This window comes from Hypanus sabinus, unplaced genomic scaffold (assembly GCF_030144855.1).
Source record: "Hypanus sabinus isolate sHypSab1 unplaced genomic scaffold, sHypSab1.hap1 scaffold_2057, whole genome shotgun sequence".
Taxonomy (NCBI): Eukaryota; Metazoa; Chordata; class Chondrichthyes; order Myliobatiformes; family Dasyatidae; genus Hypanus; species Hypanus sabinus.
In genome coordinates, this window is record NW_026780160.1 from 19,595 (window position 1) to 37,935 (window position 18,341).

At 45.2% G+C, this 18,341-nt stretch overlaps 1 protein-coding gene across 2 annotated transcripts; it reads right to left on the reverse strand.

Annotated features, from left to right (window-relative positions):
* Window positions 1-2,946: 2,946 nt before the first annotated feature.
* On the reverse strand, window positions 2,947-13,230 carry LOC132387640 (zinc finger protein 420-like). 2 transcript variants are annotated; one of them, XR_009509961.1, is made up of 2 exons: window positions 13,204-13,230; window positions 2,947-3,578 (listed from the first exon to the last, which is right to left on the reverse strand). XR_009509961.1 is itself a non-coding variant. In XM_059960026.1 (2 exons), the coding sequence occupies exon 2, from the start codon at window positions 8,990-8,992 to the stop codon at window positions 7,466-7,468; it is 1,527 nt and encodes a 508-aa protein (XP_059816009.1). In that variant the 5' UTR covers window positions 8,993-9,320; window positions 13,204-13,215; the 3' UTR covers window positions 5,546-7,465. The 2 variants fall into 2 exon arrangements, 1 of the variants encoding a protein (XP_059816009.1); XM_059960026.1 differs by lacking the exon at window positions 2,947-3,578 and adding an exon at window positions 5,546-9,320 and having other exon boundaries at window positions 13,204-13,215.
* Between the last annotated feature and the right edge of the window lie 5,111 nt (window positions 13,231-18,341).

Genomic DNA, 18,341 nt, shown 5'->3' on the forward strand with positions numbered 1-18,341 from the left:
TGCTTCCCCGTTTCCTAACTTGACACCATTCAGATAGTAATCTGCCTTCCTGCTCTTACCACCAAAGTGGATAACCTCACATTTATCCACATTAAACTGCATCTGCCATGCATCTGCCCACTCACCCAAACTGCCCAAGTCTCAAGTCCAATCAGCATTCTCCTAACATCTTCTTCATAATTCACACGGCCACCCAGCTTTGTGTCATCTGCAAATTTGCTAATGTTACTTTTAATCCCTTCATCTAAATCATTAATGTTTATTGTAAATAGCTGCGGTCCCAGCACCGAGCCTTGCGGTACCCCACAAGTCACTGCCTACCATTCTGAAAAGGACCCGTTAATACCTATTCTTTCTTTCCTGTCTGCCAACCAATTTTCTATCCATGTCAGTACCCTACCCCCAATACCCTGTGCTCTAATTTTGCCCACTAATCTCCACTGCGGGACCTTATCAAAGGTTTTCTGAAATTCCAGGTACACTATATCCACTGGCTCTCCCTTGTCCATTGTCATTGTTACATCCTCAAAAAATCCAGAAGATTAGTCAAGCATGATTTTCCTTTCGTAAATCCTTGCTGACTCGGGCCGATCCTGTTACAGCCCGTCTTTTGCCTACATCCTTCCTTTAAAAATGCCCTGTGTTATGTACACCAAGGGTTCATATTTTCTGTAGATAATCGCTTTAAAATGTCGGGAGAATGAGACTGACTTCCGGACACTGTTTGAGCTGTTACAAAGAGAGAGAGGAGGTGTCCAATGCAGTGTGTGTGTGTGTGTGTGAGTGTGTGTGTGTGTGTGTGAGAGAGAGAGAGAGAGAGAGAGAGAGAGAGAGAGAGAGAGAGAGAGAGAGAGAGAGAGAGAGCGATAGAAACTGCTGGAAAGATTGATGTTATGATTTCTCTTCAAGTTGTTTACCTTTCCACAAGGAAACTTGCCTGCTGGTAAACCTCTTACAGAGAGAGGAGTGCGGAGCAGGTTGATGGACGGCTGTTGTCCAACATGTGGGGATAAATACCACGTCCGCTGATACACAGAGCGGCACGGGGTTTCGGACACTGGACGAGCTTTGTTGCACCCACAGGAAGATGGGGTTTTTGGAGGATTGATTCGGGGAATTCGATCAGTGGCTCTCGCAGAGTGAAAAGGAGCGACCAGTGGGGAATAATTTGAGAGTCCGCCCTCGCCTGCGTGATAATTGCACCACTGAAGAACGGTCGTACGTGTTATGGTGACAGTCGGTGACTTCAACAGGATTATTTGACAGGAAGATCGACGGCATCAGCTCACCTCTCACCTCTCTCTCTCTGTCCAAAGTCACTCAACTAACCACCTCGAACTGAACTGAACTCTCTTCATCATCGTAAGACTGTATCCATCCACCCCGAAGTTTGAAAGAGCCTAGTTTTGTTCCTATTTCCACACTTATTTCATCAGGACCCTGGTGCAGCCAAAATACCTATATCACACACAACAGACAAACCAATATATTGTACTCGAAACTGGTTAATGATATACAAAGCGCGTGTAGTAGAGCACAGCATTGGGAAACAGTCAACATTTAGTAAACAGCTCGCTGTTCAAGTGACGAGACCTCATTGCTGGCGGAGTATTCATTAGTCTCGCCACCCGAGGGAAGAAGTTATTACCCGGCATTCCTAGTGTTGATATTTATGCACCTTCATCCTGACCCCCGTGTGTCAAAGAGATCATGGGATGGGTGGTCGGGATTCTCAACAATGCTTTGACCCCTTCGTCTGCAACGTTCCTGTAAAATGTCACAAACAGGGCCGAGTGAGACCCCGATCACCCTGTCGGCGGTTTTTATTCTCCCCTCCATTGTCCCGTGGTTCGATGCCTTGCAGCTTCCGTACCATACAAAGATGGCACCGGACGTGACACTCTCCATGGTGTTCCAGTAGGCGCTGCTGTGGCTTCTTGACTAGTATGGAAATGTGGGTCCAGGTTAGATCGTTTCTTATGTACACGCCAAAGAACTTGGCATCTACTTGTAATATAAGCAAGATATGTGTATATATGTGTGTAAATATAACTCCCAAACAATTGAGATCGGCGGGGGTGGGGTGCGGGGGGGGGGGAGAATCAAAGCTTAGAGTCCTGAGATGGTAAAGTATGAAAGTTTAGTTCATTCACGGAATAAGGGATGGGAGAGATATTTTTAATCCAGGGTAAATGTAGAGAGAAGGCAATTACGCCGAATTCCACAGGTTCCACGTGGTAAAACGAGATAACAGTCGTAGATTTTATCCGTCATCGTTCCAAATCCATAAGAATTATCAACGAAAGTGACTTGTCACAGGAATATCGTCTTCAAGTGAATCGCCACACCACATACCCAGGCAAGGTTTAACACGTAAGTGGTCTCCACAGGATTCCCCGAACAAAATCCACTCCTGTGGATTATTCGAGGTGACAGGCACTCATTTGCTGTGCACTGGATCGATAAGACAGCCACCTTTGTGGGCACTGGAGAGTTCCAAACAGTGACCCTTGGCCACTGGCTTCCTTGTCTCAGTCCTTTCGTTCACTTTCTTTGTCTCCTTCTGACTGTGAGTGTCTATGTCCTCGCTTAAAACTAAACAAACTGGGAGTAATGTAAACAAGCTGCAAGTCAGACAGTCCCGCCTCCTTGAGCTCTCTCTCTCTGTAAAAATCAAAAGTGAGCTGAGAAAGTCAGCGGCTGACGTCATTGTTAGTCCCCACCTCACTCTGGCACTCTCTTAAAGTGACAGTCCACAGCAAACAAAACCGAGGTATTCATAACACTTTCCCAAAAGAACTTTGATGTAAAAGTGCAAAATTTTAACTGCAAACTACAGTATGTAAAACAATGCATGTATGGTTATCATGTAACACATTGCAGAAGCGTATACAAATACCAGATTCTACTTCACTATTAAAACTGTAAGCTTAGCATCTGGAAAAAACTATCAGCAATGATATTGTCCGTGTTTTTATATGCGTTATCACAATATCATATTCTTGCAAAATCAGACTCCAGTTTAACAATCTTCTGGTTTTGTCATTTACCTTACTCAGAAACACTAACAGATTATGATCAGTATAAACTACAAGTGGTATCTGCGCAGGACAAAGACAGACATCGAAATGCTGCAAAGCCAAGATGAGTGACAACAACTCTTTCTCTATGGTGGAATAATTTCTTTGATGCTCATCGTATTTTCTCGAAAAGTAAGCTACAGGATGTTCAACATCATCATCATCTTTCTGTAATAACACTGCCCCGGCAGCTTCATCACTGGCATCCACAGCTACAGAAAATGGCTTTGTAAAGTCAGGTGCCCTGAGCACAGATTGATGACATAAAAATGGCTTTCAATCGATCAAATGCCTACTGACAAGGCTCGGTCCAAACAAACTTTTCACCCCTCTTCAGGAGATTAGTCAGAGGAAAGGCGATATCAGCAAAGTTCTTGCAGAACGTACGATAATATCCAACCATTCCCAAAAACCTTCGAAGAGCCTTCTTACCAGTCAGAATAGGAACTTGAGAAATTGTCTGGACTTTTACCCGAACAGGAGCCCACTTGCCTTGACCTACAACAACACCAAGATAGGTCACAGTGTCATGGACATATTCACTCTTAGCTAAGTTAACTGTAAGGCTGGCCTGGGAAAGCCTGTCAAACAGCTTCTCTACTGCAGAGATATGCTCTTCCCAAGTGTCACTCCCTGTGACGAAGCCATCAATATAGGTATCTGTGTGTTCTAACCCTCGAATTACAGAATCAAACATTCCCTGGAATGTTCCTGGAGCATTTTTCCTTCCAAAAGGCAAAACATTGTATTCATTCAACCCAGATGGTGTCACAAACACAGAAATGTCTCTACCTCTGTCCGTCAATGGACACACCAATACCCTGTCAACAGATCAATCTTTGTAAGAAATTTAGCTTTTCCAACTTTATAGATGCGATCATCCACCATAGGGATAGGATAGGCATCTGTTTTTGTTACTGCATTTACCGTCCTATAAACAGTGCAAAATCTAACACTACATCAGGTTTGGGCACAATAACGCAGTGTGAGCTCCAATCTGATGCTGAAGGATTAATAATACCATTTTCCAGCATATAGTCAATTCCTTGCTCAGCCAATTTACACTTTTCTATGTTCAAGCGATATGGGTGTTGTTTAATCGGTTTGGCTTGACCAATATCTACATCAGGTACTGCGACCGTGCTTTGCTTGAGAACATCGGGAAATAAATCTTTAAACTTCAGAATTAATTCCTTCAGCTGTTGTTGTTGTTTTGGCTGCAGATGAGCCAACTTGTTATCAATGTTTTCTGGAACAACCGAGTTCATTAGTCTTACTGGGGCCATGTTTGGCTTGTGAAAAGTCTCAGACGAGTCAATGGTTTCATTCTCAGGGTTGCCAAATTCATATATTTTGACAACAACACTCACAGTTTGTGCCTGCTTGTCAAAAAAGGTTTTTTCATATTTATGTGCACCACCTGTGTTAGTTTACGTCAGTCGGGTGTTTTAATAACATAATTCACATCATTAATTTGGGAGACTATTTCATACGGTCTATTGAATTTCACCTGAAGTGGATTCGTCAAAATAAGGCAAGCACCTTATCTCCCACCCGGTATTTTCTTTCGTGAGCCCTGTTATCAAACCAACACTTCATTTTGTTTTGAGAAATCTTTTTGTCTCGCTAGACTACAGGCTTGGTGTAGTTTATTTTTGAACCTCAAAACATAGTCTAACGAGTTAACATCAATCCACTGTTCCTTTTAACAAGGTCTAAGGTCACTCTGCGACCAAATACGAGTTAAAATGGAGTAAAGCCCATTGATTCCTGTACTGACTCTCTTTCTGCGGACGAACGCAAATGTATTCCTTCATCCCAGTCTTTTCCATTTTCAACACAATATGTCTTAATCATTGTTTTGAGGGTAGAATGAAATCTTTCTAAAGCCCCTTGTGATTCTGTATGGTATGTAGATGATGCAATTTGTTTTGCTCCCAGTTCAGAAATTACCTGCTGGAATAATCCAGATGTAAAATTACATCCTTGATCAGACTGGATTTCTTTAGGCAAATCAAATAAAGTGAAAATCTTGGTAAGAGCCTTCGCCACAGTTTAAGCTTTAATATTTCGGAGAGGTATTGCCTCTGGGAATCAGGATGCAGTACACATAATAGTTAGCAGATACTGATGGCTAGCTTTAGTCCTTGGCAATGGGCCAACACAATCCACTATAACTTTGGAAAAGGGTTCAGCGAATGTAGGTACAGGCCACTGGGGTGAGCTCATTAGGTTTACCCACAACTTGATGAGTGCCTTTTGGAAACTCTTATTCAGGGTAAACATAACTTTATGAGTTAAAGCAAACTGATCTGACCATGTGGTTAAGGTGTTGAACTAGCGATCTGGAAGTCATGATTTTGAGCCTCAGCCGAGGCAGCTTGTGTGTCCTTGAGCAAAGCACTGAACCACACACTGCTCCTGCGCAATTATAGCCCAGTGGCAATGATTGGGGGGCGGGGGGGGGGGGGGGGCGGGGCACCATAAATAAATAAATAATAAGCTGCTTCAGCAACTGTCAAAGCAGAATAGGCTTGCTAAGCCTTCCCCTTAATTACACTTTGTAAGAGAATTTTCTTTCTGCTTTTTTGCCTCTCCAGCCTGAAACTGCCTCTGCCTTTCCCGAGCCTCCATCTTTAATTTTTCTCACTTGTACTGGAGCTCAAGCTCATGAGGTTTACTTTCAGGAAACACCTCCAACTCCTCCACTTTAAACACACCCTCAGATACATAATGTTCAGCTATCACCCTCTGCATCTGTGCCCTCCTCATTGTCAATTTCACCTTAGCAAGTATTAACGTTTTAGCAATACTCAATAACTCAATCCTTCTGGTGTCCTCTAATGCCTGAGAGGTTCACACTTCCAGATATCTATCAACATCCATTGCTGCTGATTTTCCACACACAAATAAATCAAAAGGGATGAAATCGATAATAAATCAATCCTTAAATCTGTTCATATGCCAGATGCAGGCCCCATTTTGTTACAAACTGTAACGCTTTAGAAATGAACCAGCAGCAACAGACTACTCCCAATGGCCACACATTTTATTTCCACGTCCCATTCCCATTCTGATATGTCTAACCATGGCCTCCTCTACTGTCAAAATTAATCCAAACTCAGGTTGGAGGAACAACACATTATATACCGGCTGGGTAGCCTCCGACCTGATGGGATGACATTTACTTCTCTAACTTCCGTTAATGACCCTCTTCCCCTTCTTACCCCAACACTGACATATTTAATTGTTTGCCTGTATTCCATGTCTCTCTGGTGCTTCCCCGCCCCACCTTTCTTTCTCCTGAGGCCTCCTGTCATATGATCCTTTCCCTTCACCAGCTCTGTATCACTTTCGTCAATCACCTTTCCTGCTCTTAGCTTCATCCCACCACCTCTGGTCTTCTCCTATCATTTCGCATTTCACCCTCCCCCCACTACTTTCAAATCTCTTAATATCTTTCCTTTCGGCTAGTCCTGACGAAGGGTCTCAGCCTGAAACGTCGACATTTCTTCTCCTTATAGTTACTGCCTGGCCTGCTGTGTTCCACCAGCACATTGTGTGTGTTGTTTGAATTTCCAGCATCTGCAGATTTCCTCGTGAGTGTTATGTGTATAAATGTGTATAAATATAACACGCAAACTATTGAGCTCCGGGGAAACAAGGCTTGGAGTCTTGAGATGGTAGAGTATGAAAGTTCAGTTCAACCACAGAATAGGTGATGCGAGAGATAATTGTAATCCAGGGTAAATGTTGAGAGAAGGCAATTATGTCGTATTCCACAGGTTCCGTGGTGGTAAAACGAGACAACAGTTGCTGTAGATTTTATCTGTCATCCTTCCAAATCCACATACTAATTATCACCCGAAGTGACTTGCCATAAGGGGTATCATCTTAAAATGAACTGCCACACCACTGCCAGGCAATGGTTAACACATAAGTGGTCTCCGCAGGATACCCCACATCAGATCCACTGCTATGGATCAAATGAGGTGACAACCACACTTACGATGTATGGAGAATCGATAATTAGCCCACCCTTGTGGGCAAAGGAAAGTTCCAAACAGTCACCCTTGGCCACTAGTTCCCTGGTTTCGATTCCTCCATTTTTCCTCCTTCGTCTCCATCTGACTCTGAGTGTCTGTGTCCTCGGTTAAAACTAAACAAGCAGCACGCAATGTAAACAAGCATAACAATGGCCACTCGCCACTGTGAGCTGACAAGTGTGCCAGTAGGTGGAATGACTGAGTGAATCCTTTCCCACATTCTCAGCAGGTGAATGGCCTCTCTCTAGTGTGAACTTGCTGATGTCTCTGTAGGGTGAATGACCGAGCGAATCCCTTCCCACAGATTGAGCAGGTGAATGGCTTCTCCCCAGTGTGAACTCACTGGTGTTTCTGTAGGTGGGATGACTGAGTGAATCCCTTCCCACATTCTGAGCAGGTGAATGGCTTCTCCCCAGTGTGAACTCGCTGGTGACTCTGTAGTTGGGATGACCGAGTGAATCTCTTCCCACAGTCCGAGCAGCTGAACGGCTTCTCCCCAGTGTGAACTCGCTGATGTCTCTGTAGAGTGAATGACCGAGTGAATCCCTTCCCACAGATTGAGCAGGTGAATGGCTTCTCCCCAGTGTGAACTCGCTGGTGTTTCTGTAGGTGGGATGACTGAGTGAATCCCTTCCCGCATTCTGAGCAGGTGAACGGCTTCTCCCCAGTGTGAACTCGCTGGTGACTCTGTAGTTGGGATGACCGAGAGAATCTCTTCCCACAGTCCGAGCAGCTGTACGGCTTCTCCCCAGTGTGAACTCGCTGGTGTAGCAGTAGGGTAGATGACCGAGTAAATCTCTTCCCACAGTCCGGGCAGGTGAACGGCTTCTCCCCAGTGTGAACAAGCTGGTGCCTCTGTAGGTGGGATGACCGAGTGAATCTCTTCCCACAGTCCGAGCAGGCGAACGGCTTCTCCCCAGTGTGAACTCGCTGGTGTTTCTGTAAGTTGGATGACTCAGTGAATCCCTTCCCACATTCTGAGCAGATGAATGGCTTCTCCCCAGTGTGAATTTGCTGGTGTCTCTGTAGGTGGGATGACTGAGTGAATCCCTTCCCACAGACTGAACAGGTGAACGGCTTCTCGCCAGTGTGAACTCGCTGATGTACCAGTAGGGTAGATGACAGAGTGAATCCTTTCCCACAGACTGAGCAGGTGAATGGCTTCTCCCCACTGTGAACTCGCTGATGTAGCAGTAGGGTAGATGACAGAGTGAATCCCTTACCACATTCTGAGCAGGTGAACGGCCTCTCCCCAGTGTGAACTCGCTGATGTACCAGTAGGGTAGATGACAGAGTGAATCCTTTCCCACAGACTGAGCAGGTGAACGGCCTCTCCCCAGTGTGAACTCGCTGATGTCTCTGTAGGTGGGATGACTGAGTGAATCTCTTCCCACAGACTGAGCAGGTGAATGGCTTCTCCCCAGTGTGAACTCGCTGGTGAGCCATTAGGGTGGATGACCGAGTGAATCTCTTCCCACAGTCCGAGCAGGTGAACGGCTTCTCCCCAGTGTGAACTTGCTGATGACTCTGTAGTTGGGATGACTGAGTGAATCCCTCCCCACAGACTGAGCAGGTGAACGGCTTCTCCCCAGTGTGAACTCGCTGATGTACCAGTAGGGTAGATGACTGAGTGAATCCTTTCCCACAGACTGAGCAGGTGAATGGCTTCTCCCCAGTGTGAACTGGCTGATGACTCTGTAGTTGGGATGACTGAGTGAATCCCTTCCCACAGACTGAGCAGGTGAACGGCCTCTCCCCAGTATGAACTCGCTGATGTCTCCGTAGGTTGGATGACTGAGTGAATCCCTTCCCACAGACTGAACAGGTGAATGGTTTCTCCCCAGTGTGAACTCGCTGGTGAGCCATTAGGTCAGATGACTGAGTGAATCCTTTCCCAGAAATTCAGCAGATGACCAGCCTCTGCCCAGTGTGGTGTGAACTGACTGCTGTGTCCACAGGTGGAAAGACTGTCTGAACCCCTTCTCACACACAGAACAGGTGAATGGCCTTGCCCAGTGTGAACATGCTGATGTACCTTCAATTGTGATAACTGAGTGAATCTATTCCCACTGTCTGAGCAGGAAGGGTGGTCAATTGGATCCCTGGATCCACTTCTTAAATATCCAAAGAGAGACAACAAATCTGGCGTGCCATGTTTGAGCTTCCTGGAGACGAATTCGTTCTCAGTTTTAACCTGTAAAAAGATTTACAAAATCCATCAATGGGTGTAGGACATTTCAGATGAGATTACTTGAGCTGCCAAGGTTTGATCTGGTATCACACTGTTACAGTGAGGTTAAACCCAAGTTGGACAGAGAAATCATCTTCTGACTGGGCAGACTGCTGGTATCTGGAATGACCATCAATTCCCTGACGCTCTTCCTGTTTCTATAAGAATGGGGCATTCCTGCCGTCTCCAATCTGTGACCTGGCTCAGTCTGACTCTCTCCATTGGTATTATTCCCTGTTCCTGCTGAGCTTCATGGGTGCCTGGCCCCACAGTAACTGAAACACTCTCACGCAAGTAGTCTTCCTTGACGTGCAGCTGGGATCTTCTTTTATGTATTATTAACTTAAAGTGCCACAGTTTTAACGCCATATAAAAAATTCCTGCTGAAATGACTGGTTGGTTCGCACGACTGTCAAAAGGGGTTAGAGTGAATTTTTGTATTATTCCAGGTTCTTGTCACGATCATAGAAAATTTCAACACAGAAACAGGTCCTTTGGGCCATCTAGTTTGTGCTGAACTATTTAAACTGCTCACTCCCACACCGCTACCATCCAGGTACCTACACGAACCGCTTAAATGTTGAAGTCGAGCTCTCATGCACCACTTGTGCTGGCTGCTCATTCCACACCCGGATGACCATCGGTATGAAGAAGATTCCCCTCATGTTTCCCCTAACATTTCACCTTTCACCTTTAACCCATGGCCTCTGGTTGTCGTTCCACCCAATCTTCATGGAAAAAGCCAGCTTGCATTAACACGATCTGTGCCTCTCTATCACAATCAAATCTCCCCTCAATCTTCTACATTCCAAGGAATAAAGTCATGATTTGTTCAATCTTTCCTTCTAACCCAAGTCCTCCAGACCTGGCAAAATCCTTGTGAATTTTCTCTGAACTCTCTGAACCACTTTTACATCTTACCTACAGGTTGGTGACCAAAACTGCACAGAATTCTCAAAATTAGGCCTCACCAATGTCTTCTAGAAGTCAACATAACAGCCATCTATTGTTATCAGTACTTTGGTTCATGAAGGGCAATGGGCTGAAATCATTCCTTCCATCCCTATCTACCTGTGATACCACTTTCAGTGAATTAAGGACTTGTATTCCCAGGTCCCTTTCTTCCACAACACTCCTCCGTGCCCGACCAGTCACCGTGAAAGACCTCCCTTGGTAGGTCAAACCAAAGTGTAACAACTCACACTGGTCTGCATTAAATTCCATTTTCCATTTCTCAAACCATTTTCCCAGCGGGTCCAGGTAGCACTGAAAGCGATGATAGTCTTCCTCACTGTCCACTACACCACCAGTCTTGGTGTCACCCACAAATTTGCTGATCCAGTTAACCACACCATCATCCAGATTACTGATATAGATGACAAACAGCAACAGATCCAGCACTGATCCCTGTGGCACACCACCAGTCACAGGCTTCCAGTCAGAGAGGCAACCATCTGCTACCACACTCTGTCTTCTCCCAAAGACAATGTCTCATCCAATTTACTATCTCATCTTGAATGCTGAGTGACTGAACCTTCTTGACCAACCTCCCATATGAGACTTTGTCAAGTACCTTGCTAAAGTCCATGTAGACAACATCCACTGCCTTGTCTTCAACCACTTCCCTGATAACTTCCTGGAGAGACTCTATAAGATTGGCGAGAGCCATGCTGTCTATCCTTTATCAGTCCACACCTATCCAAATACTTACAGTATATACTTGGTTCCTGCACACAGATTCCAATAACTTTCCCAGTACTAATGTCAAGCTCACCAATGTATAATTTCCTAGTTTATTTTTACAGCCTTTCTAGAACAGTGGAACAACATTGTCTGTCCTCCAATCCTCCAGTACCTCACCTATCACTAAGGATGATTTAAATATCGGTGCTAAGGCCCCAATAATTTCTGCACTTGTCTTCTGTAGGGTCCAGGTGAACAACTTGTCAGGCCCTGGGGATTGATCCACACTAATTTGCCTCAAACCCCTCCACCTCTGTAATCTGTACAGCGTCCATGAAGTTGATGCGGCTTTGCCTCAATTCTGTAGACTCTGTGTTCATCTCTTGAGCAAATACGGATGCTAGTTTATGCTATCCTTTCATATGGATTACCATTCTGATCTTCCAGAGAATTATTTTTTTCCCTTGCAATCTTTTTGCTCGTAACATATCTGCAGAATCCCTGAGGATTCTCCTTCACCTTGGCTGCTGGGGCAACCTCATGCCTTTATTTCTTTCATGAGTGTTCACTTGAATTTCCTGTATTTCATAAGTACCCCATTTGTTCCTATCTGCCTGTACCTTGTATGCACCTCCTTTTTATTGATCTGTGAGAGGAAAGCCAAAGGGGTTATAGATCTGCATGGTGAGAGGTGGGGGTAAGGACGATTAAACTAAAGTTGCAGGGGGAATGGGAGCCTGAATAACAGAACAGATAGTGGTGGGGTTGTGGAGACAGATGTTGTTCAGGCCTCAGGCAAAGTCAGGAATGAAAAAGTTGAGCATGGTGCAGTGAATATGCTGAGCCCTGTATATTTCAATACAAGGAGCAGCGTAGGAAAGGTGGATGTGTTCAGGGATGGATTAACACCTGGAATCAACACTAGGATCTGGCAACTGTGGATTGGGACAGGCTGCCTTTTGGCAAAGGTGTGTTTTGTAAATGGGAGGCCTTCAAAGCGAAATTTTGAAAGTACAAAGTGGGTATGTCAGAATAAAAGGTAAAGATAGAAACTGTAGGGAAACTTGGATTGCAAGAGATATTCAGACCCTGGTAAAGCACAAAATGGAATTGCATAACAGGGATAGGCAGTCAGTTTCTTATGGAGTATAAGAAATGCAAGAGAACACGTAAGAAATCAATCAGGATGGATAAAAGATGGCATGAGGTTGCTGTCACAGAAAAGGTGAAGGATAATCCTCAGGGATTCTAGTGATAGATTAAGAGCAAAAGGATTGCAAGGCACAAAGTTGGTCCTCTGGAAGACCGGAATGGCAATCCACGTGTGGAACAAAGCAGATGGGGGAGACATTAAATATTTTTCAAACTCTATTTACTCAGGAGATGGACAAAGGGTCTATGGGAGTGTGGAAACGTGGCATTAACCACTTCAACCCCTGGGGGAAAAAAACACTCCTCTGGCCACTCACACGCTCAATACCCCTCATCATTTTATACACCAAAAAATGTCTCTAAATATAAACAAGGAATTTATACATTGCACAATCTACTTTCCATGATTCAGTACATTTACACAGACAGGTGTGTAAAAAGGGCCCAACGAATATCAGGGACAAACAGGCCCAATTCACCACAACCACAAACTGTTCCTGCTGCTACCATCCAGGAAACGGTACCACAGCAAAAGGAGCAACAGGCCCCGGGACATCATCTTCCAACAGGTTTGATGTTGTGTTTGATGTCATTACGTACCCAGAGAGAATGGGACAAAACATGTTCTCACCGATAGAAAAGTCCAGCGCAAGAGGAGGTAGAGGACGCAACACACACAAAATACTGGAGGAGCTCAGCAGGCCAGGCAGCATCTATGGAAAAGAGTCCTAATGCCGATTTTCTCAACTGCTGATGTAAAAGATTTTGTTGTCTTTCTTCCAGTTCCTAATCCTTGCATTTAGATAGCTGGAGCTCAGCTCTGCCTGAGAGATCCATCGGTTCCCATTCCCTCAGCGGCCGGAAGCACCCCGGGGCCCGTGTACGGATCGAGGGGCTGAGAGAGAGGGAAGAGAGCAGGACTGTCCCGGGATTGCTGGCCACGGTGTCGGAAATTCAGAGGAATTATCCCGAAGTCGGTGTTTAAGATAAAAACACGGAGAATCACTCTTACCTTCGACCGACATTTTCAAAGGCTTCTGTGTACTGTGCGCATGCGTGAAAGTCAGGGAGGCCTCAGCCTGACGCCTGCGCATTTCATCGGCACTCAAGCGCCGGCGAAATTCTTAACTCATGGCCCTATGGGTAATCACGGTGCCATTAAACATTTCTGCAAGCACCGGTTCAATGTCCATATCTCTTTTTGTTTTATCTTGGGTATAGGAAAAATCTGCAGCTGTTTTAACGCAGAAAGCGGCTCCCATAAGTAATATACTCAATATCAACGTGTCTCTAATGCCAAAGTAAAATGCAGATATAAAAACACAGGAGATTCTGCAGTTGCTGGACACACACAAAACGCTGGAGGAACTCTGCGATTCAGAGAGCAACTAAGCAGCGGAGTACACAGGCTAGGCATGCGGAAGGGGCTCTGCCTAAACGTTTTCTATTTATTCCTCTCCAAAATTTCTGCTTGATCTGTTGATTTCCACCTGTATTTTGCAGAAATTAACCACCTTTTTTTTCGATCAACCAGTTTCCAAATGCTTCCAATCTTTCACTTTTAACCACATCCTGCTGGTCTTATTCGTCCTCCTCCTCTGGACCCCATCTCTCTCTGGAGCCCCTGATTCAGGCTGGCAACTCTTTTGTTTCTGACTCTGCACCATCGAAGATTCACTCGCTTACCTCCTGTCAGATTTTAGAGGTGCATTGTGTTACAAGACCGCAGGTTCGTTTACTGTGAGTGTCGCTTTAAGTGCCTGAGAGAGGAGGGCTGTGACGTCAGACTCAAGCTGCGGCAGCCTGAGGGAGCGGGAGAGGGAGAGGGAGACAAGCTGTTGGAACTTCAGCGTGTGACTGCTATAGGCTGCAACTCTTCCATGCCCAAAAGGTTGGGTTGATCTGATCATCGGCACGCAGTGCACAACGGATGTGTGACTGTCACTTCGTATAATTCATATGTGTGGATTTGCTGGAGTACCCGTGGTATCACTTTTGTTGGCCCCTTACCTGGTTTCGGGGTGTTCTGTGGTAACCACTTGAAGACGATATTCCTGTTACTGTCACCTGGTGATATTTCTAAGTGGATTTCGGAACTAATCGACGGATAAGATCTTCGGCGACTGTTATTTCGTTTACCCAGCGTGGAATCTGTGTGGAATTCTTCGTAATTGCCTTCTCTCTACATTTTCGTGTGGATTTACAACTCTCTTCTCCCACTCACTTATTCCGTGGATTACTGAACTGTTCTACTTTAACATCTGAAGACTTTAAGCATTGTTTCCCGAGCTTCGTCCGGAGACCTGAACAACGTCACAACCACAGTGAGCTCATCGTCTTGTTCAGCCCGGAGAAAATCATGCAGGGAATTCATGCAGGTGTATAATATGATGAGAGGCATCGGTCGTGTGGATAGACAGAGGCTTTTTCCCAGGGCAGAAACGGCTAACACGAGGGGGAATAGGTTTAAGCTGCTTGGAAGTAGGGACAGAGGACATGTCAGAGCTAAGGTTTTAAAGCAAAGAGTGGTGTTTGTGTGGAATGCATTGCCAGCGATGGTGGTAGAAGCGGATACAATAGTCTTTTAAGAGACTCTTAGATAGGTACATGGAGTTTAGGAAAATAGGTGGCTATGCAGTAGGGTAATTCTAAGCAATTTCTAGAGTAGGTTACATGGTTGGCAGCCTGTCATCTCAGGGAGAGTGAGAGCGGAACGGCCCGGGTAGATTTTGATATACTGATATGGAACAGAAATGTGGGCAGGGACCAGATGGGCCGAGTGGCCTCCCTAGTTTGCATCGTGAGTGTGGTAGTTTCAATAACTACCTGAGACACGGGGCTTGATACAGAACTGATTTATCTTTCACAGATCCACGATATTAAACGCCAGTTTAGTTTAAGGCTAACATCAGCAGAACAGACTCCTCCAATGCTCAGTGACCAGGGTTCAGTCCTGGGTGCGATGAGCAGCCGCAAGAACTGCAGAATCTGACAGTAACAGTCCCTCATGAACCTGCAGCTGCTTTCAGTCACCGTGATGGTTAAACATTTAACACAGGACTCCGCCTCCCGCTCACTGACATGTAAGACACAGTCGATTTCTGTCCGCCATTAGTCTCTCCCTTTTCCGACTTAAACTTTGAAATTTCAACTTTATTCAGTGGGATCTGTCGAGCAACAGTTATGATTATGGCCCCGAGAGGAACAGAGGATTCAGGCGCTGTGTTATCTCCATTGGTGCGAAGCGATGTCAATTACTCGTTACACCCAATAGTACAGGCGAAACAGCCGAGAGATCGTCTCCCCCGCTTCATCGGCGGGATAAACCTCAAAGTAAATGTCCCGCTTTTTGATTTCTTTCCGCTTCCCTCCGAGGGAAGTTGGGGGCGCTTCTGAAGCGTCCCCTGCGGCCTGAGTCTGATGTATCGCCGAGAGGTAGGAGGAGAACACTTGGCGAATCGGCTTGTTGCTGACTCCCCGGGGACGGAGGGAATGAACCCAGCAGGGGAAGGAAGGGGGTGCATTTTATTGGAAAGATGGAATGGTGGCGAACAGAGGGATTCACCACATTGGGGGTCAAATCGGCAGTCTATTGACCTATAGGTGGGGACAATGGTCCGAGCAAAGAGGGGGGCGAATGGACCAGTCCAAGGACATTGAATGACAGGACGGTTTGGAGGGGCCGAGTGGCCTTCGTCTGTTCCGGTAGTCGGGCTGTTTAAAGACCCTTCCTGGGCCTGTAAGATGTCCCAGTGGGTGTTGTAGGGACCAATACTTGGAACCCAGTTGTTCACAAACTGTGTCCACTATTTGGCTAAGAGACCAAATACAACATTTCCAAATGAGTTATTGACACAAAATGCATGTTCATAGAAACCGGACAGCACAATTCAGGCACTTCAGCCCACAATTCTGTGCCGAACATGCCCTTAACTTAGAAATTACCTAGGGTTACCCATAGCCCTCCAGTTTTCTAAGCTCCATGTACCTGTCCAGGAGTCTCTTAAAACACCCTATCGGTTCCGCCTCCAACGCCTCCCCCGGCTGCCCATTCCACACACTCATCACTCTCTGTGTAAAAACAACTTTCCCTCTCATGTTAGCCATTTCAGCGCTGGGAAAAAGCCTCTGACTATCCACACGATCAATTCCTCTCATCACCTTATACACCTCTATCAGGTCACCTCTCGTCCTCCATCGTTCCAAAGAAAAAAGGCCGAATTCACTCAACCTATTCTCATAAGGCACGTTCCCCAATCCAGGCAACATCCTTGTAAATCTCCTCTGCACCCTTTCAATGGTTTCCACATCTTTCCTGTATTGAGGCAACCAGAAATGAGCACAGTACTCCAAGTGGACTCTAACCAGGGTCCTATATAGCTGCAACATTACCTCTCGGCTCTTAAACTCAATCGTACGGTTGATGAAAGCCAATGCACCTTATGCCTTTTTAACCACACAGTCAACCTGCATAACATCATTGAGTGTCCTATGGACTCGGACGCCAAGATCCCTCTGATCCTCCACACTGCCAAGAGTCTTACCATTAATACTATATTCTGCCATCATATTTGACCTAACAAAATGAATCACCTCACACTTATCAGTGTTGAACTCCGTTTGCCACTTCTCAGTCCAGTTTTGCATCTTATCAATGACCTGCTGTAACCCCTGACAGCCCTTCACACTATCAACAACACCCCCAACCTTTGTGTCATCAGCAAACTTACTATCCCATCCCTCCACTTCCTCATCCAGGTCATTCATAAAAATCATGAAGAGTAGAGGTCCCAGAACAGATCCCGGAGGCACACCAGACAGACAGACAGATATACTTTATTGTTACCGAGGGAAATTGGGTTTTGTTACAGTCACACCAACCAAGAATAGTGTAGAAATGTAGCAATATAAAACCATAATTAAACAATAATAAGTAAATTATTCCAAGTGGAAATAAGTCCAGGGCCAGCCTATTGGCTCAGGGTGTCCGACACTCCGAGGGAGGAGTTGTAAAGTTTGATGGCCACAAGTAGGAATGACTTCCTTTGACGCTCAGTGTTTCATCTCGGTGGAATGAGTCTCTGGCCAAATGTACTTCTGTGCCAAACCAGTACCTTATGGAGTGGATGGGAGTCATCCACTAGTCCACTAGTAATAGACCACTAGTCACAGACCTCCATGCAGAATATGACACGACTACAACTACACTTTGTCCTCTGCGGCAAGCCAGTTCTGGATCCATTGCTTCCTTACTTTCTCAATCGGCCTTCCTTGTTAAAGCTCATCTGAAAATCCAAGCAAACAACATCCACTGCCTCTGCTTTATCTATCTTGCCTGTTATTTCCTCAAAATATTCCAAGTGATTTGTTACACACGATTCCCTGCAAAGGAATTCTGCTGACTTTGTCCAACTTCATCATGCCTCCCCAATTACAGTACCCAAAACACTCACCCTTAATACACCCGAACATATTCCTGACCACTGAGATCAGACTAACTGTCTTATAATTTCACTGGACAACAATTCTTTTTTTTCAAAAGTGTTGCTTCCTCTGAATTTTTTTTGTTTATGATAAACTGCTTGAAGATTAACACAAATGTAATTTAAGACTACTTGTATCACGCAGGAATTTAGAAAAATGACAAATTAACTTTTATTGAACATATTGTCTTTAATTGCATCATGGTGCTGATGCTTTGCAATAGTGCAACCAAGATATAAATATTTTGTTAATGATTTTCAATCGTACTCAGTGTCTGAGGCTTCTCGCTTAAGTGTCCAACACTAATTTGCTGCATTGCTGGATTCAGTTGCCCTGGTATGTTTTCTCCATGACCGCAATGTCCTGCTGAAACCTTTCACCATGCTCGTCACTAACAGCACCAAGATTTGCAGGGAAGAAGTCCAAATGTGAATGCAGAAAATGAATCTTTAGTGACATGTTGCATTTTATGGTTGTATATGCATGGTTTCAACCAGCTGCATGAAGTTTGGTGCTCTGCTGATGCCGAGAAAAATTTCAGCAGCTTCCTTGAATGCCTTCCTTGCCATTTTTTCTGGTCCCACCAGAACTTCTTCAAATTGCCTATCAGTGATGATCTGTTTGATTTGTGGACCAACAAAAATGCTTACTCTGGGAAGCATCCGT

Coding starts and splice junctions, on each gene's coding strand:
- LOC132387640 (XM_059960026.1), bottom strand. CDS start 8,992: ATGGCTCACCAGCGAGTTCACACTGGGGAGAAACCATTCACCTGTTCA.